We start from the raw sequence: 19,931 nt of genomic DNA, 5'->3' as shown, positions 1-19,931 counted from the left end.
CGACCTTCGTCGTCTCTCATCCAAGCATTCATCGTTCTCGCGCATATACTCCTCAGTTCTTCGCTCTACATCATGTCTGGCCCCCCTGCTGGTATCCCCTTCATTCCCGCAGTCCCAGCTGGTCTTGGCGTACAGTCCGCTCCCGCTGCTCCCACCTCTGCTCCGGTAGCCGCAGCTGTTCCAATCTCATCTACCTCTGCCAACCCCACCATTTCAGTCCCCGCTCCCCCTGTTTCGTCCGCTAATACCACTCAGCCCCCACCTTCTTCGGTGGTTACGCCCGCTAGCAATGCTGGTAACCCCTCCCAGCAAATTTTGGCCGCATATATGCTGCTTCCCCCCTCAGACCAGCTTGCGCTAGACTCTTTGCTTGAGAACCACCGCAACTCCCCAACCTCAACTCATTGGTCCAAGGTTCAATGTGCTCTCCCGTTTGATCTTTCGGACAATGCTCCCATTTTCTCTCCGGACGGCACGCGCCTTCCCATCCCCAAACTTATTAACAACCTCGCCGATGCCGGCTTCCATAACCAACCCCTCGCCGTTTAAACAGTCAAGGTTCACCAGAACGGTCAGAACGTTCATATTCTCGACGTCACCCAATTTCCTCCTGAAGAGGAGATGCTCCCTTTGGACTGGCATTCAGCCTGGGAGCGCTATATCGATTGGATCGGCACTCGAGAGGGTCTCATTGCAAAGTGCATGTGGTCCTGCCACTTTCGCTTTCTCGCGCGTATTCATAAGTTCCGCGAGCGCTTCCCAGCCATCCTTCAGTTCGACATGGACGTTCGCTCCACTGCAGCATCTGACCCTGACTTCTTCCTCACCACTGAGGAATACAAAAATAAATATCTCCACACACAAGTTGGCATCCTCCAAGCCCCTCCTGCCCCCACTGTTCCTACAGACAAGTCTTCTCGTGGACACCGTTTTTCGCCTTACGACCGCAAAGTTCGTAATGACTCCCCCGATGATTCCTTTCGGAACGGTCAGCAAACTCTCCCACTTGCGTCATCTGCCTCAGATCAGGCCACAAATACTCATCCTGCAACGAAGAGACTACGCAGAAAGGTCAACAAACGTTTGCGAAATCTCGAGACGGAAAGCTTGTCCGTCGTGACAACAATTCCCCACTGTGTTTCTTCTATCAGCTTGCCAGGAAGCCCTGTCGCGACAACCATCCTGACCAACATCTCTGTGCCGCTTGTGGTTCCCGAGACCACGGTGCCTCTAATCACAAGTCGGCCTAAATCCCACACTCCCTTACCCTTTCTACGTCCAGCTGACATTTTTCCTCCTCGTTTCATCTTCTCTGGCTGTCCTCACATTCTCTCATCTCCCTATGACTCGGATCCGGATTTCTCTCGCATCATCACGCCCTATTCAGCACTCGCATTCAACTCCTTCCTCCATGCATAGCTTTCTCTCGGTCGTTTCTCCGGACCCTTCTCTTCTGTCGAACTTTTTCACAAGATTGGTCCCTTTATATCGTCACCTTTCCAGATTGTCGTCAAACCTGGTGTCGAAGGTTCTCCTTCTAAGATTCGTGTCTGTCGGAACCTTTCCCACAAAGGCACTCCTGGTCTTTCAGTCAATGACCAAATTGATCCAGATGAGTTTCCCACTAGATGGGGTTCAGCTGAACTTGCCGCTTCTCTGGTTAGTTTCACCCTCATTCCCCTCCTCTTCTCTCTTCGGAGTTCTGGGTGTGGATGCACTTTGCCTGAAGGATCATCCCCTCTCTGGGTCCTTCCTGATGGTTCGAAGGCACACTTCCCCTCCGTCTCTCTTCTTCTCTGGGCTGCCTTTCAATGACACATTCGTCATTCGCCCCCCACTTTCTATTGCTCCTCTCATTCATGATTCCCTGTTCTCATTCGTTCATTCAGATCGCTCGTGCCCCACCGGGCACACAATCTGCTTCCCTTGACATTGAAGCCGCTTACCGCGGTATTCCTATTCTCCCCGATCATAAGCGCTTCTTGGTTGTCATGTTCGACGATCAATTCTTTTTAGACCATGTTCTTCCTTTTGGTCTTTCTCCTGCCTCCGGTCTCCAAGGTGAAGTCGCAGACGCAGTCGTAGATATTTGGGATGCTCACGGCGTGGGCCCGTCTATCAAATGGGTCGACGATTTCACCCTTTTTCGCTCTCCTTCTCCTTCCGGTCCCTTTCTAGGCATCTGTGGTGGCGAAGTTTATCGCTACGATTATGACCTTGAACATGCCAAAGCCATTATCGCTCCCTTAGGCGTTCCTTGGCATAAAGAAAAAGGCCAGCCTTTTGGTGATACCGTAGAGTATCTCGGATTCCTATGGGACATCCCTCACAAATCAGTTACGCTCCTAGAGTCAAAGCGTCGCAAATACACCTTCCGCTTATCCACCTTTCTCTCTTCTCACAATTCTCGCATATTCAAGCGCGACGCTGAGAAGATAGCTGGTACTCTAAACCACATTTCCTTTGTCTTCCCTCATGCTCGCTCGTTCATCTCCCCTTTGTATCATTGGATCTCCGAATTCCCTGATGAGTTTAAACCTCGCTTCATCCGCCCTTCAGTTGTTTCCGATCTTTCCTGGTGGCTCGATCTTCTTAGCTCCCCCCAACCCCCACGTTCAATTTCACCTCGTTCTTCTCCCTTGGATCTGCAAATTTGGGTCGACGCTTCTACTGATTTTGGAATCGGTATCATCTTCGGTGACTCGTGGATGGCCTGGCCCCTGGCTACTCATTGGCGAGACTCACACCGTGATATTGGTTGGCTTGAAGCTGTCACTATCGAACTTACCATCCAATTGGTAATTAACCGTGGCTTCTCCCACTTGGACATCTTAATACGCAGTGACAATCAAGGTGCAATTGCTGCTTTCGAAAAGGGTCATTGTCGCAATTACATGACCAATCTAGCCATCCGCCGCTCGGCTCTCTTGTCCCACGAGGCACGGCTTCACTTTCTTTTCTCTTATGTTCCATCTGCTGACAACTTGGCGGATCCGATTTCCCGCGGCATCCTTCCCTCTATTTCTACACGCATCCCTGACCCTCCTTCGCTCCACTCCTCCATCGCCTCCCCCTTTCAGCATGGTCCTCCCTTCTCCTCTTGAAGAGTTCCTTTCAGACGTCGACCTCGATGCTGCCGCCTCTGCCTTTTATGCTAACGCCGACTCCCTCTCTCGTCGCACGGTCGCTTCCTCTTTAAGCACCATCCATTCCAAACTCCCCGTCGACCTCGTCCTGGCTCCTCCATCCAACCCTCCCCATGGCGTCCACATGTTGTCGCCAGTGACCGTCTCATATGTTGGTCTTCCCCCCATGGTGCTGATTTCTTGTCCTCCCTCGAGAGCCTTTTTCCCCAACAATCGGTCTTCCGCCTTTTTCAAGTCATGCTCCAATCCTTAGACCATAGCACCCGTTCCAACTATGGAGCGGGTCTTCTCCGTTTTACTCAATTCTGTGACTTACTCGCTCTCCCGGAGGAGTCCCGCATGCCAGCCTCACCCGAGATCATTTCCCTCTTTTCCGCACATCATGCTGGACACGCCTCGGAAAAGACACTTAATAACTGGCTTGCTGGCCTCCATTTTTGGCATATTGTCAATGGCGCCCCTTGGTACGGAGATGACATGCTTCGCCATGTTCGCAGAGGCTTCACTAAACTTGTCCCCCCATCTTCCAAACGTGACAAACCCCCCCCTGTTACCATTGAGACTCTCTGCATCCTTCACGATCGTTTGGACCTGGCCAACACTTTTGATGCGTCTGTTTGGGCTCTTGCCTCGGTAGCGTTTTGCTCTTGCTGTCGCCTTGGCGAACTTCTCATTCCCTCCCAGAATGTTCTTGACCCATCTAAACATGTCTCCCGGCGAATCCTTCCTCTTTCCATCTCTTCGTTAGACAATGGTACGCGTCACTCTACTTTCCACATCCCCTGGTCTAAGACCACCCTCTCTCTCGGTGCGGACATTTCTGTCACTTCTCGTGATCACCGCACCTGTCCCCTTCTAGCCTTATTGAACCATTGCACAGGCAGTCTCGGCATTCCATCGGACGCTCCTCTCTTCGCATTTCGTACGTCTTCCGGTTGGTCTCCCATGACCTGCGCATGGTTTCTCAACCGTTGCAATCAGATTTGGGTTTCTGCCGGCTTCCCTGATATGCCTGGTCACGCCTTTCGCATCGGGGGAGCTACAGAACTCTTACTTCAAGGAGTGCCTCCTGACGTGGTCGCCACTCAAGGAAGATGGAAATCGCAGGCCTTTTTAGATTACTGGCGTCAAATCAATAGCATACTTCCTCTCTTCATTTCTTCATCTGCTGACTCCGCCCGTTTACTTTCTCTCGATTCAATCATGGACAATTTCGCTCGTCGTACCAATCTCCGTACAGTACCTTCCCGTTCTTGATGCTCCCTGTTCCTAGTACCGTTGTTCTGTATATGTTTGCTAGGAATCCTATTCTGATTGCTCCTGTGCTTAACTCCAGTGTGTGGGGTGTCTCGAGGCCACTTCCGTTGTGAGCTTAGCTCGGTTATGGTCGGTCCTGTGGCCTCTCCTCCTCTCTTCCACTCGCCCGCTCTTACACGCTCAGAAGGCCGCGCCGCTTGTTTCCGCGCACTCTTCCGTTTCGATCCCTCCCTCGACCGGGTCACGTGACCTCTTCCACCCTCAATCTCTCAGTCTCGCAGTCACGTGACTTCCGCTCTGTGCACGTGCAGTCTCGGCATCTCGGCGTCTCGGTACGCTCGCTCGATTCCAGAGCATAGCGTTCGGCGGCCTTCCCCCCACACACTAGATCGCATTCTCCTTTGTGATCTACGCTTTTCTACTCACCTTTGCCCTTTTCTTCTTCTTGATCTCTTAACCTGTATCTTCATCTCTCCATCTCTGTTTGTTCACCTAGCTACGAAGGCCTTACTGGGCTTACTCAACCTAGTAGAGGTCGCTAGTCCTTAAATGGTCTGACAAGCCTTGCTGGGCCTTGACTCAACAGCTCGGTAATAGCGAGGGCTCGCAAAGGTCACTTCACGACCTGGAAATCGCCAGGAAGTCTGACTCTTCGCTCGGTAATATTGCCGCGAGGTGAAACGAGCTGAACCGAGGTGAAGTATCGACCCGACTTCGATGGTGGGGGTGTGACTTGGGTGTGACCGCGGAGGGTACGGCCTGACGCGCCGTCCGGGCCATTCGCGCCGCCAGTTATATGATGATACGCCCATGCTGGTGTTGGTGACATCGCAGCAGTGGTCAATCTGCACATCTGCTGGGCAGCTGACCAAAACCGAAAGAACCAATGCAATACTGGTATGTACATTGTATTAAGCTATGGATATTAGTATCTGTGTTCCTGTAAGCGTTCGCTTACCTTGCCGCTTACCGCTTGCCACTCACACACCATACGCACCGTTCACGCTATCGCTTCACGTCGTCACATCTCCTATTCCCTCGGTCGTGCCCTCGTCTGGGCATGCGGATCCCTCCTGCTGTGTTGTACTGTTTGGACCCCGGGGATATATATACTGGTGCTGCATGTATGCGCAGGTCGTCTCTTCTTTTCTCTCTTCCCTCTCACTTGCTCTGTTGAGCATCTTGTATCAGCGTATACGCTTGATCGTCTAATCCCCACACGCCTGTCCACGTTCTGTCGTCGTTGTGAGCCGTTCTGAGTGTACTCACCCCACAGTGGTGAGTTCCAGTTCCTCAAGTCGTTTACAAAAAGTTGGTGAAGTTGTTCCGATTGATGGCATTCACTCAGGCCCGATGGTTACCATTTCATGTCTACTGGCTTCAATATCCTTCAAAGTAATATGGCTCCTCTCACACATCCCACGGAACAGCCCTCCCTCTTTCTGGTACAGGTTGTAGGGTGTGTCGAATTCCTGTGGGAAAGTGTCGTCGAGTTCAGACAAGAAATACTAAGTGGGCCTTGACTTACAGCTACTATCCCGGCATCCATGACAAGAACGCGATCGTATGAAATAATGGTGCGCAAACGATCTGAATACATCAGATCAGTTAGCATTCATTCTTAAGACATGGACACAAAGTACGCACGGGCAATGCATAGCAGGGTTCGATCACGAAATTCGGTTTTGATAGTATTCTGGATCATATGGTCGGTCTCTAGATCAACGGATGCACTGTTCCACACACGAGATCAATTACTGGTGTAGTATCAAAGACAAAATGTACAGAGAACTCACGTAGCTTCGTCCAAAATGACGACTTTGCAATCCTTCACGAGAGCTCGCGCAAGACTGAGCAAAGACCGTTCGCCGACACTCAGGTTGGCGCCTTCACTCTCGACGATACTGTCAAGTGTATAACGGTGCGTGCGTGTCTCTTCGCTGGACTCGCATTCTCCATCTTCGGCAGATAGCGAGTCTACGAGGCAAGATCGGTGCAGCGCATCCCACAGCTTGGCATCGTCGTACTTGCTGAAAGGGTCAAGGTTTGACCTGATCGTCCCTATATACAGAGTGGTCTTCGCTCTAGAAAACACGCATATTGGATCGGCTGCATACCACTGAAGAGGAGAGGCTAGGCAGTAGACGCTATCAGCCACAATCAGTACCATACGATCGAAAACGCACATCTTGAGGTATGATGGATATTTTGGTACGAAGGTCCTTGAGACCGAGTGTCGATATGTCAATACTGGAATAGAATTGAATTAACTCATTCAGTCAGACAGATGAAAGCCGGCCATACCCGTCAAGAACAATGGATCCGCTCGACAATTCAACGATACGGTACAGTGTCAACATCAAAGATGATTTTCCGGCGCCCGTTCTGTACACATATTAGCTCCATGATTGATATCAGCGTCGCATCATACCTTCCAACAACGCCTATCTTTTCGCTTCCTTCGATGGAGAATGAGACTCCTTTAAGGACAAGTGGCAGCCCGGGTCGGTAGCTCATTTGAACGTCTTTAAACTGAACTGCTCCGTTTTGCGGCCATTCAAGAGGGGGGTGCTTTTCTGGAATCTCATGGGGTGCTTCTTGAGGAACTGTTCCCTCCTGCGTGTACCGAGTAACTGTGATTGAATCAGTATAGCATTTCCCAAGTGACATGAATGTCTCACTTCTTTCAACGGAATTCATATGGTTCTTGGGCAGTGTCAGAAGTAATATGACGCTACAAAACAGAAGAATATCTCACCTCGACATCTACCGCCTGCCTCGCCATTAGAGAAGCAAATTCCGCGAGCATCGCTGCAAAAAGATATAAGGGATCTACAGATTGAAGGAAGGCGAAAACATACTAGTGTAGGTCAAAACCAGTCCAATTTGTGCGGCATTCATTCCAGATGCATCTGTAACTGCAAGAATTGCGACCTGGCGATAACGATGAGACATGAATGCATCTAACACGAAGCTTCTTACTCACGAAAAACACAAACATGCCACCCATGAAGTCAAGCCTGATAACCAACCACCTCTGGTTAGTGATTACGAGGTACAGACTTCTGTCTTCGAGATCAATGTAATATCGGTTTGCAGCGATAAAGCGCTTCATCTCTCCATAGCTGCGGATGGTCGGGAGCCCAGTAAACGTCACTGAGAAGTGAGCATACATCAATGATCGGAGCATGGAGTCTGGCAAGAAGTGGCACATAAATGGAACGCAAAACGTGACGAGAACAAGATGTACCTAGTCGCTTGACCTCTCGGGCACTGGTACAATAAAATCCAGCTAAATAGCCATAGCCTATGCCAACGAAGACTACAGCTATTGCTGTTTTACAGGAAGATTGATTACTCAGGGGAAATGTTGACGGGAGATACGCTACTCACCGAAGGAGGGCTCCAGAATGGAAATGATGACGACTGATCCTAGAACAGATGCTAATCCAAGATAAACTGGTAGCAATACTTAGTATGACGTATGTTGAAATCTGCAAGGATCTTACACAATCTAAGCGAGTCTAAGAGTGGGTCAGCAATATATAGATAGGAATTCGTGTCAGATAACCTCACAAGCAAGCTGATTATCCGTTGCTGCACGCCTTTCAGTCATCCGCCACACTCAAAAAAGAGCGCAGACTCACTATCTACATCTTTTCCGAAGATGCCGAGAATTCTGCCAAGTGGCTAATGACCGTTGTGAGCGAAATTCACACGGATTGTGTAATGCACGTGAAGCTTACAGTAGTGTCAAAGAATGTCATGGGAGCATAGAACACCTTCTGGACAGACTGGTGATGTAGGTTCTGCGAGACAAAATATCCCATAACATCAACGCTTGCGCCACTGTTATAACATGGTTCGATGAGCGACCAAGACACATAGCAAAGCTCACACACAGGAGAAATGTGAATATCGCTTGTGCAACACCCAGGCATCCATATAGTGTCTGGTAAAAGGAGTTGGATCGATGCCACGCACTGCCAAGGGTGAGTAGGGGCAGCATAAATGTGCATGAAGCTAACGTACTTGGATTCCCACCAAACGAGAGTGTATGAGTTCATGACCTGACTCGTTTGCATCAGGAGCATAAATAGCAGCACGAGAGGCAGGGTGACAGCACCATGCCCGGCCTTCAGGTATGCCCAGTACACTAAGGTAGCGTGGTGAGCTATCCTGCTCATGAGCTGATCTGAAACTAAGACGAACCTGTGAGTGGCACAGATCCAGTGCTGCGCTCTTCCTTGATGATCAACCGACCATCCACTTTTCCTTCCCCAGCCGCTTCCTCACGCGCTTGGAAAGACTTCAGCTTCGCGTCTTCGATAGTTACCGTCTTTGGAGGTAGGGCAGAGCGCTCGGAGGCTTCTTCTCCCTCATCTTCGCCCTTGATATCTTCCTTTCGTCCACCATATTCTCGGTCTAACCTCGCAAACTCCCCATCCTTCGTGACAAGCTCTTGGTACGTCCCGCTTTCCACAATTGTTCCATTACTGATTGTGTATATGTAATCGACCTGGGGTAAGAAATGGATGGCATGGGTGACCAGAACAGTGGTGATCCCCCGAGAGCGCAACGATCCAACAAAGATGTCCTCAAAGAGGGATTTGCCAACGTGGGCGTCAACTGCAGTGCATGACCGTCCGTAGATCAACTATTTAAAACATCCAAGTGCAACTGCAGACATACCAGCGGAGAGCGGATCGTCGAAGATGGCGATTTCGGGGTCGTGATAGAGGGCCCGAGCGATGTTGACACGCTGTTTTTGACCGCCGCTTAGATTTACCCCCTTCTCACCGATCTGTGCATGCAAGTTAACCAGATCCAGGCTGCGAACTCCGTGAAAAATACCTCTGTCAAGTCACCATCAGGTAATAGCTGCAGATCAGGGAGAAGGCACGACAATTCAATCACCCGCCAGTACTTCTCTTCGTCGAACGCTTTTCCAAACAGTACGTTTTCCCTCTGTATTGAGGAGTGTGGACCAGGTCACCCAGAATGACTAGTCGGGTACTCACCAGCGTGGCATTCTGGATCCAGGCAGTCTGAGGACAATATGCTACCCTTCCGCCAAGTGAAACGTGGCCGGAGACTTTTCTCATCTCGCCTAAGATTCCCTGTAAGAGGCTCGACTGCAGGCAGGTAAGTCTACTGGACCCTTGCAAAGCTTGCAAGGCAACAGACCTTCCCACTTCCTATGGGACCTACGATGGCAACAAGCCGACCGCGGGGGATATTCAGGGTAATACTCCTGACTTTAAACACAGATGCATCTTTAAACAGTTTGTCCTCTTCTTTCGTATTTCCTTGTCTTCCACTATGGCTCGGTCGTCCATTTGGTCTTGCACTTCTATCACCACGAGTACTACCTCTTTTGTCACTAAGTAAGGTATCGGAAACCTTTTCATCGATCTTTCCGGGCGACTCCCACTCAAATGTGGCATCGCTGACAACGACTGCATACTCCAGGGTCCTGTCAATTACCAAAGTGTCGCCCTTGATAAGCTCTGCAAGGAAGATATGTGATAGCCGTTGAATCGCGGAAGCGGCATCCGGAATTAAAGAGAGAGCGCGTGGCATGTACATCATCGGTTGACACAAGAGCTAATCCAGTGCAGGAGAGATTAGTGTTCAACGCAAGAGGAGCGGCAGCTGAAAGCGGCTCACTTGGAATAAGCTCAGACTGGAAAAAATAACCGCGGGACTCATGTTGTGCGCGGTAAGTGTGTACGTAACGAACGATAGTGTTGCTGCAAGAACCGGAAGTGACAATGCTAGCGCGAGACTGGATAACATGTCAGCCATGGTAACAGGAAGACAGAAATTGCGAACTTTGCACTCGCCGAGAACTGGATTCTACGAATGCCCCGCAGCTCCTGCTTGCGTAGCTCGAACAGCTCTGACATACGGCATCAAAATCGAATACACGCAAGAAGCACAAAGAATATCTTCACTTTGCAAATAGGGCACCTCATAGGAGAAGTACTTAATAACACGCATTCCCCCTGAATTTCCACCCACGCCATCATATGAATGGTGATCCCTGGAAACAGGATTGACGCGCACCTAGAACCTCTAGTAATATTTTGGTCCTTCGCTCTGTCCATATCATGGAGCGTAGACGGGTCCGATGTTGTAACGCCATCATCCGTTGTTGCAATGGAATAATAAGAATAAATAGAGAGAAACCTGCCAGAGCTGAGGGTCCCAGCTGGTGACGAGGGTCAGAAATCTAACAAACGTAGGCCCAACCCTACATACCTCAACCAACAGGATGATGAGACAAATGGTCACTTGAATCGGCGCAGTCCAAGCTGTGAAGAACTGTTACCACGCTGGAAGGACAACACGGAGCAAGACACACCTGCATGCTGAAATGAAAGATAGGGCGACTAAGTACGTGTTATGCCCAGCTATGCATGAGAAAACTCACAAACCACTGTGCGCATGCATCTATCCTACTCACCTAAAGAAGCACGTGTACACGAACTGCTTGGCAAAGGCAGACAGGACTTACGTCCGTAGAGATGTGGTTTACCAGAGCTGCATTTGTCAGTTTAACCCTTTCCTTTCCTGTGAGATTGACGCCGCGCTCATAAATAGACGCAATAAGGGCGGCGCGCGCAAGGACCCCTGTCGACATTGAACGCCAGAAGAACTAATCATTTACCATAAAGCGTCATCCACGGCATGATTAGTCAATGGGGGTTGTAGAATCAAGCATGAAATTTCGCACCTGATGGATACATACACTGGATGTAATTGTCAATAGCCACAAACCCAGAGCCATGGAAATTCCACGGCCGACATTCGGGAGGGGTGCATCAGCTGCACGCGCTGCTGATCGTTCCTCCGCAAACAATATGATTGCTTTGAGCACAAGTGGGCTCATTAATTGTGCCGTGTCTCCGAATACCTGTTCTCAGATACATATAGTCATCTGGAGCATGATAAAAATGAAATCTATCATACCTTGAATATCCCGCCAAGCCAGAACGACCACCCGAATACATCGTTGAGTGCCCATGCAAGGCTTGCTGCTTTCTTCCCATCCACGTCTTTCCAATGTTTCTCCAGAGCTGCTCGTCTCTCCGAGTAGTTCCGTTTCTCTGACCCATGTTTACGGTCCATTTCGGAAGGGATCGCAGTGATTGCCCACACTAGGCGCCTTAAAACGGAAGGGTGTATTTCGCCTTTCTCTAGCCTGACATTCCAATCTGTTGCTGCCTTGACACGCTTGAACCACGCAGCTTCAAGCTTCTCCACGAGAGGACCAACTTCACGTGATGGATCAAGTTTATACAAGTCTGAGGCTTGGAGAGTGCGCTGGTAACCGAGAACCATCAAGTCCGTGACCCAGGAATATGTCAGGCGAGAAAAGAGGGAAGCACTGGCGAGTGGTATTAGCTGCATAAAGGAATCGTGTCAGTAGCTATGTTTTCCTCTTATAACCAATCCGCCTACTTCTGCATCCTCCAGTGAAGCAGAGGGTGGGGCTGGCTGGTTCGTTGGTAACCTGTGAGCACAGATAAGGATTCATACATTTCCCCGTACAACAGCACACGGGGAAGGCACACCACAACTGCCAGAATTTGCGGCGGTAGTTCACATACTCATTCCCAGTATCTAATTGAAGTCGCGACGACTGCAGCGGAACACCTTGCCAGCCGATTGCCCGGATGTCTATTTCTCTCGATCCTCGTACGGGTTCGCGGTGCGTAGAATCGGATGGCATGGTTAGCGACGCGCGTACTCAGAGGGCAGTCCAGGTATGTCTTTTGAACATGAAACATACGCGGGGTTAGAGCAACGCTGGAGACATACTACAGACGGATGGATTACAATACACACGTACCAGCTAGGCTTAGGGTTGGGAGCCAAAACCATATCCCCCGATTTGCGGTCACCCTGCCTATATAATGAGCACGGTTCTCCCGGCAGGATACCGAGACAGTAGATTGAAGTACTAGAAAGGAGCTGACTCATTTCCCGACCCGAACAGCAAAAGCGTCCAGAGCTAGCTAGGCCTCGTTAGGCTTACCCGGTCTAGTAGCAGTTGCTAGTCCAAGGGGTTGCTAGCAAGGTTGTTTTCGGTACGGCCCAAGTGTTGCTGGCCTCGTGGCTTCTACCGTGATCTAACTGGCCTTGCCCATGGGTCCGCTACAATTACTACCGAGTATGACTGCAGAGTGCCCAACGTACGAGTCGGAAGAGGCAAGCCGATCGGTGCGGTTGATGATAACAATGGCAGTAGAAGAGCGGAACCGATGTGGGAACCCAGACATCACATCGGTAAAACGGTCGAATTACAGCATACACTTAGTTCGAAAAATTTGCAGGTGGCGATGCCGTGGGAATTTCCTTAAAAGGAAAGTCCGCCCTCAGGCGGGTGGGTGGGAGGGGGTTCGAGCGTTCGAGTGGGCCCTGCTGGGCATTGCAATGTCAGGGCTCGGGCGGGATGGCTCGGGAGGGTGCCGAGGCACTCTGTTCACGTCCTACACATGTTTATCTATGCTCTTAACCAACGAAAAGTGGGAAATTTGCATCGGGAATGGGTTGTAAAGTGCAAAATCCATTGGACAGTTTTTTGAATTGTTTGAGAGCTCGGCACGCACTGTTACTTCACCGGGTAAACGCTAAGCGTCAAGTTGGCCAGCCAACTTGACGCTTAGCTTTTGGAGATGAGGCGTGACTAAGTACCTAAGAACCGAATTCGCGAGAGTTCGACGAGGTGAGAACTGCTTGGCGCGTTGTTCGGGCCAGAGCTCGCCCGACAATGAGGGAAGCCATGTCAATTAAATTTCACCACCGGAGTGACCAAAACCGAAACCTTCAGTGCAAAACTGGTATCCATATTGTGGCAGGCTATGAACACTAGTATCTGTGCTCTTCGGGTCACTCACAAAAAATCGGTGAACTCGTTCCGATTGACGGTATTCACGAAGACCCGATGTTTACCATTTCATGTCCACGCGCTTCAATATCCTTCAGGGTGATATTACTCCGCTCACACATCCCACGGAACAGCCCTCCCTCTTTCTGGTACAGGTTGTAGGGTGTGTCAAATTCCTTCGGGAAAGATCATCAAGTTCAAACAAGAAATATCAAGTGAGTCTCGACTTACGGCTACCATCCCGGCGTCCATAACAAGAACGCGATCATATGAAATAATGGTGCGTAAACGATCTGAATATAACAGGTGAGTCAACATCATTGTGACGTGGACGTAGAATGCGCACGGGCAATGCATAGTAGGGTGCAATCGCGAAATTCAGTTTTGATAGTGTTCTGAATCTTGTTGTCGGTCTCTAGATCGACAGATGCACTGTTCCGCATATGAGATTAATCACCGCTGCAGTATCAAAAATAAGATATGCTGGGAACTCACGTAGCTTCATCTAGTACGACGACTTTGCAACCCTTCACGAGCGCACGTGCAAGACTGAGCAGAGACCGTTCGCCAACACTCAGGTTGGCGCCTTCACTTTCGATAGTACTGTCTAGTGTATAACGGTTCGCGCGCGTCTCTTCGCCGAACTCGCATTTCCCATCTTTCGCAGATGGCGGATCTATAAGGCAAGATCGGCGCAGTGCGTCCCACAGCTTGGCGTCGTCGTATTTGCTGAACGGATCGAGGTTTGACCTGATAGTCCCTATACACAGCGTTAGGATGGTCTGGAAAATATCCACATTGGATCGGCTGCATACCGCTGAAGAGGAGAGGCTAGGCAGTAAACGCTATCAGCCACAATCAGTACCATACAATCGAAAACGCACATCTTGGGGTATGATGGATATTCTGGTGCGAAGGTCCTTGAGACCGAGTGTCGATATGTCAATACTGGAATAGAATTGAATTAACTCATTCAGTCAGACAGATGAGAGCCGGCCATACCCGTCAAGAACAATGGATCCGCTCGACAATTCAACGATACGGTACAGTGTCAACATCAAAGATGATTTCCCGGCGCCCGTTCTGTGCACCTGTTAACCCCGTGATTGATATGTGTGTCACACCATACCTTCCAACGACACCAATCTTTTCGCCTCCTTCGATAGAAAGTGAGACTCCTTTAAGGACAAGTGGCAGTCCGGGTCGGTAGCTCATTTGAACATCTCTAAACTGAACTGCTCCACATCGGGGCCACTCAGGTGGGGGCTTGTTGCTTGGAATCTCATGGGGCGCCTCTTGGGGTACCGTTCCCTTCCGTGTGTACTGAACAACTTCCATCGAGTTAGTACAACCGAACACCTCTCAAGCGACATGAATGTCTCACTTCTTTCAACGGAATTCATATTGTTCTTGGGTAGCGTCAGAACCAACATGATACTACAAAACCAACGAATATGTCACCTCGACATCCGCCGACTGTCTCATCATTGGAGAAACAAATTGCGCCAGCATCACTGCGAATAGTTATAAAAGCTCTACAGATGGAACAAAGGGACAACATACTGGTATACGTCAGAATCAGACCAATTTGTGCGGCATTGATTCCAGACACGTCCGTAACGGTGAGAAGTGCGACCTTGAGGTGAGAATTAGAGATAGATACATCTAATATGAAGCATTTCGCTCACGAAGAACATGAGCATGGCACTCATGAAATCAAGCCTGATAGTCAGCCACCTCTGGTTAGTGATTACGAGGTACAGACTTCTGTCTTCGAGATCAATGTAATATCTGTTTGTCGTGATAAAGCGTCTCATCTCTCCGTAACTGCGGATGGTTGGGAGGCCGGTGAATGTCTCTGAAAAGTGAGCATACATCAACGATCGCAGCATGGAGTCTAGCAAGATGTAGTACATAAATGCGGCCGGAAAACATGTCAGAAACAAAGTGCACCTAGTCGCTTGACTTCTCGAGCACTGGCACGATAAAATCCAGCGAAGTAGCTGTAGCCTATACCAACGAAGACAGCAGCTATCACTGTTTTACAAGATTGCTCAGTGAAAACTATTCACAGGAGATACACCACTCACAGAAGTAGGGCTCCAGAATTGCAACGATAACGACTGATCCTAGAATAGAGGCCGTTGTAAGATAAACTGGTAACAGAACTGAGTTAGCACGTATGATTAACATCAGCAAGAATCTTACACAATCTGATCGAGACTGGGGGTAGGTTAGCAATACACGAATAGGGAATCGTATGCGATAAACTCACGGGTAAGCTGATTATCTATTGCTACATGCCTTCTAAGTAATCCCCGGGGCACTCGGAAGGAGCGAAGACTCACAATCTACATCTTTTCCGAAGACGCCGAGAACTCTGCCAAGTGGCTAATGACCGTTGCGAATCAAGCTCATACCAAATGTGTAATGCACGCAGAACTTACGGTAGTATCGAAGAATGACATGGGCGCATAGAAAACCATCTGGACAGACTGGTGATGTAGATTCTGCGAGACAAGATATCCCATAACATCGACGCTTGCGCCGCTGTTTTAACATCGTGTTTCGATGAACGACCGAGACAGAACAGGAAAGTTCACACACAGGAAAAATGTGAATATCGCTTGCGCAACTCCCAGGCATCCATATAGGGTTTGGTAAAAGGAGTTGGATCGATGCCAAGTACTGCCAAGGGCTGAGTAGCGACAGCATAGACATTCACTTGACTTACTTGGATTCCCACCAAACAAGGGTGTATGAGTTCATGACTTGACTCGTTTGCATCATAAGGATGAACAATAGAACGAGAGGCAGGGTGACAGCACCATGCGCGGCCGTGAGATATGCCCAGTACACTGAGATACTGTGGTGAGCTATCCTGCTCCAGGACGCGAGCTTATCCCAAGCCGAGACGTACCTTTCATCGACACAGATCCAGTTCTACGCTCTTCCTTGACGATCAACCGACCCTCCACCTTTCCTTTGCCAGTCGCTTTCTCGCGCGCTTGGGCAGACTTCAGCTTCACGTCCTCGATAGTTACCATCTTCGGAGAAAAGACAGAGCGCTCGGAGGCTTCTTCTCCTTCATTCTCGTCCTTAGTATCCTCCGTTCGTCCGCCATACTCCCGGTCTAACCTCGCAAACTCCCCATCCTTCGTGACAAGCTCTTGGTACGTCCCGCTTTCCACAATTGTTCCATTACTGATTGTGTATATGTAATCGACCTGGGGTAAGAAATGGATGGCATGGGTGACCAGAACAGTGGTGATCCCCCGAGAGCGCAACGATCCAATGAAAATGTCCTCGAAGAGGGATTTGCCAACGTGGGCGTCAACTGCAGTGCGTGACCATCGGCAGATCAGTCATTGAAGATATCTGAAGTACGACTACAGACATACCAGCGGAGAGCGGATCGTCGAAGATGGCGATTTCGGGGTCGTGATAGAGGGCCCGAGCGATGTTGACACGCTGTTTTTGGCCGCCGCTTAGATTTATCCCCTTCTCACCGATCTGTGCATGCAGGTTAACCAGATCCAAGCTGCGAACTCCGTGAAAAATACCTCTGTCAAATCACCATCAGGCAATAGCTGAAGATCAGGCAGAAGGCACGACAATTCAATCACCCGCCAGTACTTCTCCTCGTCGAAAGATTGTCCGAACAGTACGTTTTCCCTCTGCGTACTGAGAAGTGTGGACCAGTCCACCGAGAATGACTAGTCAGGCACTCACCAGCGTAGCATTCTGGATCCATGCAGTCTGAGGGCAGTATGCTACCTTTCCGCCAAGTGAAACGTGGCCGGAGACCCTTCTCATCTCACCTATGATGCCCTGCAGAAGGCTCGACTGCAAGCAAATGAGTCTACTCCATCCTTGCAAACCTTGCAAGGTGACAAACCTTCCCACTCCCTACGGGACCTACGATGGCAACGAGCTGACCACGAGGGATGTTCAAGGTGATACTTCTGACTTTGAACACAGGTGCATCTTTAAACAGGCTGTCCTTTTCTTTCGCATCAGCGTGACTTCCATCATGACTCCCTTGTCCATCCAGTCTCACAGTTCTGTCACCACGTGCACCACCACGGTTGTCATTGTGTGAGGCATCGGGGACCTTCTCGTCAATCTTTTCGGGCGACTCCCACTCAAATGTTGCATCGCGGACAACCACTGCATACTCCTGGGTCCTGTCGATCACGAACGTGTCGCCCTTGATAAGTTCTGCATGGAAGATACGTGATAGCCGTTGAATCGCGGAAGCGGCATCCGAGATCAAAGAAAGTGCGCGTGGCAGGAACATCATCGGTTGACGCAAGAGCTAGTCCAGTGCAAAATAGATCAGTGTGGCGTACAGAAGTTGAAAGCGGCTCACTTGGAACAAGCTCAGACTAGAAAAGATAATCGCGGAACTGAAGTCGTGCGCCGTAAGTGTGTACGTGACAAACGATAGCGTTGCCGCAAGAACTGGAAGTGACAAGGCTAGCGCGAGACTAGATAATACATCAGTCATGCTAGCAGGAAGAAGGGAATTGCGGACTTTGCGCTCGTTGAGAATTGGATTCTACAAATGTCCCGTAGCTCCTTCTTGCGTAGCTCAGATAACTCTGACAGATGGTAATAAAATCGGATACTTGAGAAGCACAAATAGAACATCCTCACTCCTCAAATAAGGCACCTCGTAGGAGAAGTACTTAATAACACGCATTGCCCCTGGATTCCCATCGCACCATCATATGAATGGAGATTTCTGGAAACAGGAGTGATGCGCACCTAGAACTTCTAGTAATATTTTGGTCCTTTGCTCTGTCCATACCATGGAACGTAGACGGGTCCGATGTTGTAGTACCATCAGCTGTTGTTGTAATGGAATAATAAAAATGAATAGGGAGAAACCTGCCAGAGCTGAGGGTCCCAGCTGGCGGCAAGCGTTAGGCATCTAATCAATGCAGGCAAATACCGCATACCTCGGTCAGGAGTATAATAAGACAAACGGTCACTTGAATCGGTGTGGTCCACGCTGTGAAGAACCGTTACCACGCTGAAAGAACGACATAGTAACACAGACCTGCATGCTAAATTGAAAGATAGGGAGATCAGGCACGTATTATCTCGGGCTACGCTAGAGGAAACTCACAAACCACTGTGCGCATGCATCTATCCTGCTCACCTGAAAACGTACGTGTACACGAACTGTTGCCAGAGCGGGGAAGGACTTACGTCCGTAGAGATGTGGTTTACCAGAGCTGCATTTGTCAGTTTAACCCTTTCCTTTCCTGTGAGATTGACGCCGCGCTCATAAATGGACGCAATGAGGACGGCGCGCGCAAGGACCCCTGTCGACATTGAACGCCAGAAGAACTAATCAGTTATCGTAAAGCGTCGTCCACGGTACAATTTGTCAGTGGGGGTTGTAGAATCAAGCGTGAAATTTCGCACCTGATTGGTACATACACTGGACATAATTGTCAATAGCCACAGACCCAGAGCCATGGAAATTCCACGGCCGACATTCGGGAGGGGTGCACCAGACGCGCGCGCTGCTGAACGTTCTTCCGCAAACAATATGATGGCTTTGAGTACAAGTGGGCTCATCAATTGTGCCATGTCTCCGAACACCTGTTCTCGGAAATATGTGGTTATCCGTAGACGACTTCCATAACACGTGTGCAATTTACATACCTTGAATACCCCGCCAAGCCAGAACGACCACCCGAATACGTCGTTGAGTGCCCACGCGAGGCTTGCTGCTTTCTTCCCATCCACCTCTTTCCAGCGCTTCTCCAGAGCCGCCCGTCTCTCCGAGTAGCTCCGTTTCTCCGACCCATGTTTACGGTTTACTTGAGAAAGAATCGCAATGATTGCCCATGCTAAGCGTCTTAAAATGGAAGGGTGTACTTCGCCACTCTCTAACCTGGCGTTCCATTCTGCTGCTACCTTGACACGCTTGAACCATGCAGCCTCAAGCCTCTCCGCCAGAGGACCGGCTTCACGGGATGCATCAAGTCTATACAAGTCCGAGGCTTGGAGAGTGCGCTGATAGCCGAGCACCAATATGTCTGTGATCCAGGAATATGTCAGGCGAGAAAAGAGGGATGCATTAGCAAGAGGCGTTAGCTGCATAGAGGAATAGTGTCAGCAGCTATGTTTTTCTCTCAAACAAATCCACCTACTTTTGCGTCCTCCAGTGAAGCAGGGGGTGGGGCTGGCGGATTCCTTGGTAACCTGTAAGCCCAAATAAGGACTTACGCATTCCCTTGTGCAACACCACACAAGGAGGGCATACCACAACTGCCAAAATTTGCGGCGGTAGTTCACATACTCATTCCCAGTATCTAGCTGAATATGCAATGACTGCAGCGGAGCACCTTCGCCACGTGCTAGGATATCTTTCTCTCCCCTTCGTTTGGGTTCGCTGCGCGTAGAATCGGATGGCATGGATAGGGACACGTACTCAGAGGGCAGATCAAGCACGCTCCTTGGACGTGGGGTTAGAGCGATGTTGGAGACACACCACAGACAGATAGATCGCAATACAAGAAAGGGGGACGACTTGCGCTCCCCCTGTCTATATATAATCAACACGACTTTTCCGCAAGGACCGATAAGATGGAGTGGAAAGCGGCTGACTCACT

At 49.8% G+C, this 19,931-nt stretch overlaps 5 protein-coding genes across 5 annotated transcripts; 2 read left to right on the top strand and 3 right to left on the bottom strand.

Moving 5' to 3' along the window:
- Window positions 1-72: 72 nt before the first annotated feature.
- F5J12DRAFT_780477 (uncharacterized protein) lies at window positions 73-549 on the top strand (the record flags this gene model as incomplete). The annotated part of the gene is made up of 1 exon (XM_051742478.1): window positions 73-549. The coding sequence occupies one exon, from the start codon at window positions 73-75 to the stop codon at window positions 547-549; it is 477 nt and encodes a 158-aa protein (XP_051602937.1).
- A 458-nt stretch (window positions 550-1,007) lies between these two features.
- F5J12DRAFT_715623 (uncharacterized protein) lies at window positions 1,008-1,250 on the top strand (the record flags this gene model as incomplete). Its single annotated transcript, XM_051740968.1, has 1 exon — window positions 1,008-1,250. A coding segment is annotated over one exon (243 nt), but the record flags the coding sequence as incomplete, so codon positions are not given.
- Window positions 1,251-4,700: 3,450 nt separating this feature from the next.
- Window positions 4,701-5,649, bottom strand: F5J12DRAFT_809376 (uncharacterized protein). Its single transcript, XM_051744738.1, has 2 exons — window positions 5,538-5,649; window positions 4,701-5,345 (listed from the first exon to the last, which is right to left on the bottom strand). Exon 2 carries the CDS (start codon window positions 5,308-5,310, stop codon window positions 5,017-5,019), a length of 294 nt encoding a protein of 97 aa, XP_051602935.1. The 5' UTR covers window positions 5,311-5,345; window positions 5,538-5,649; the 3' UTR covers window positions 4,701-5,016.
- A 94-nt stretch (window positions 5,650-5,743) lies between these two features.
- F5J12DRAFT_889504 (ABC protein) lies at window positions 5,744-12,141 on the bottom strand (the record flags this gene model as incomplete). The annotated part of the gene is made up of 36 exons (XM_051747337.1): window positions 5,744-5,875; window positions 5,932-5,993; window positions 6,051-6,136; window positions 6,200-6,464; window positions 6,521-6,536; window positions 6,590-6,653; window positions 6,708-6,788; window positions 6,835-7,036; window positions 7,085-7,109; window positions 7,162-7,214; window positions 7,265-7,337; window positions 7,390-7,598; window positions 7,654-7,737; window positions 7,797-7,862; window positions 7,913-7,927; window positions 7,980-8,000; window positions 8,051-8,093; window positions 8,150-8,252; window positions 8,306-8,386; window positions 8,436-8,559; window positions 8,616-9,032; window positions 9,096-9,207; window positions 9,258-9,371; window positions 9,425-9,538; window positions 9,591-10,010; window positions 10,074-10,191; window positions 10,239-10,305; window positions 10,473-10,617; window positions 10,668-10,720; window positions 10,771-10,777; window positions 10,840-10,872; window positions 10,924-11,064; window positions 11,143-11,322; window positions 11,379-11,813; window positions 11,871-11,922; window positions 11,984-12,141. 36 exons carry the CDS (start codon window positions 12,139-12,141, stop codon window positions 5,744-5,746), a joined length of 4,371 nt encoding a protein of 1,456 aa, XP_051602934.1.
- A 930-nt stretch (window positions 12,142-13,071) lies between these two features.
- Window positions 13,072-19,734, bottom strand: F5J12DRAFT_910928 (ABC protein; the record flags this gene model as incomplete). Its single annotated transcript, XM_051749029.1, has 36 exons — window positions 13,072-13,475; window positions 13,531-13,592; window positions 13,646-13,731; window positions 13,795-14,059; window positions 14,115-14,130; window positions 14,184-14,247; window positions 14,302-14,382; window positions 14,429-14,630; window positions 14,684-14,708; window positions 14,761-14,813; window positions 14,863-14,935; window positions 14,988-15,196; window positions 15,253-15,336; window positions 15,390-15,455; window positions 15,508-15,522; window positions 15,575-15,595; window positions 15,648-15,690; window positions 15,747-15,849; window positions 16,034-16,157; window positions 16,220-16,636; window positions 16,701-16,812; window positions 16,863-16,976; window positions 17,032-17,145; window positions 17,198-17,617; window positions 17,672-17,789; window positions 17,837-17,903; window positions 17,959-18,009; window positions 18,070-18,214; window positions 18,264-18,316; window positions 18,365-18,371; window positions 18,434-18,466; window positions 18,517-18,657; window positions 18,751-18,915; window positions 18,979-19,413; window positions 19,470-19,521; window positions 19,583-19,734. 36 exons carry the CDS (start codon window positions 19,732-19,734, stop codon window positions 13,344-13,346), a joined length of 4,320 nt encoding a protein of 1,439 aa, XP_051602933.1. The 3' UTR covers window positions 13,072-13,343.
- Window positions 19,735-19,931: the final 197 nt, after the last annotated feature.

The sequence above is a fragment of the Pisolithus orientalis genome, assembly GCF_024613125.1.
Source record: "Pisolithus orientalis strain OTSU chromosome Unknown F5J12scaffold_5, whole genome shotgun sequence".
NCBI classification, from domain to species: Eukaryota; Fungi; Basidiomycota; class Agaricomycetes; order Boletales; family Pisolithaceae; genus Pisolithus; species Pisolithus orientalis.
Note: the sequence above shows the minus strand (reverse complement) of the source record. Positions and strands in the feature narration are given on the sequence as shown.

Bases quoted from the DNA above. Each gene is read 5' to 3' on its own strand.
- F5J12DRAFT_809376 (XM_051744738.1), bottom strand. From the start codon at position 5,310: ATGTACATACCAGTATTGCATTGGTTCTTTCGGTTTTGGTCAGCTGCC.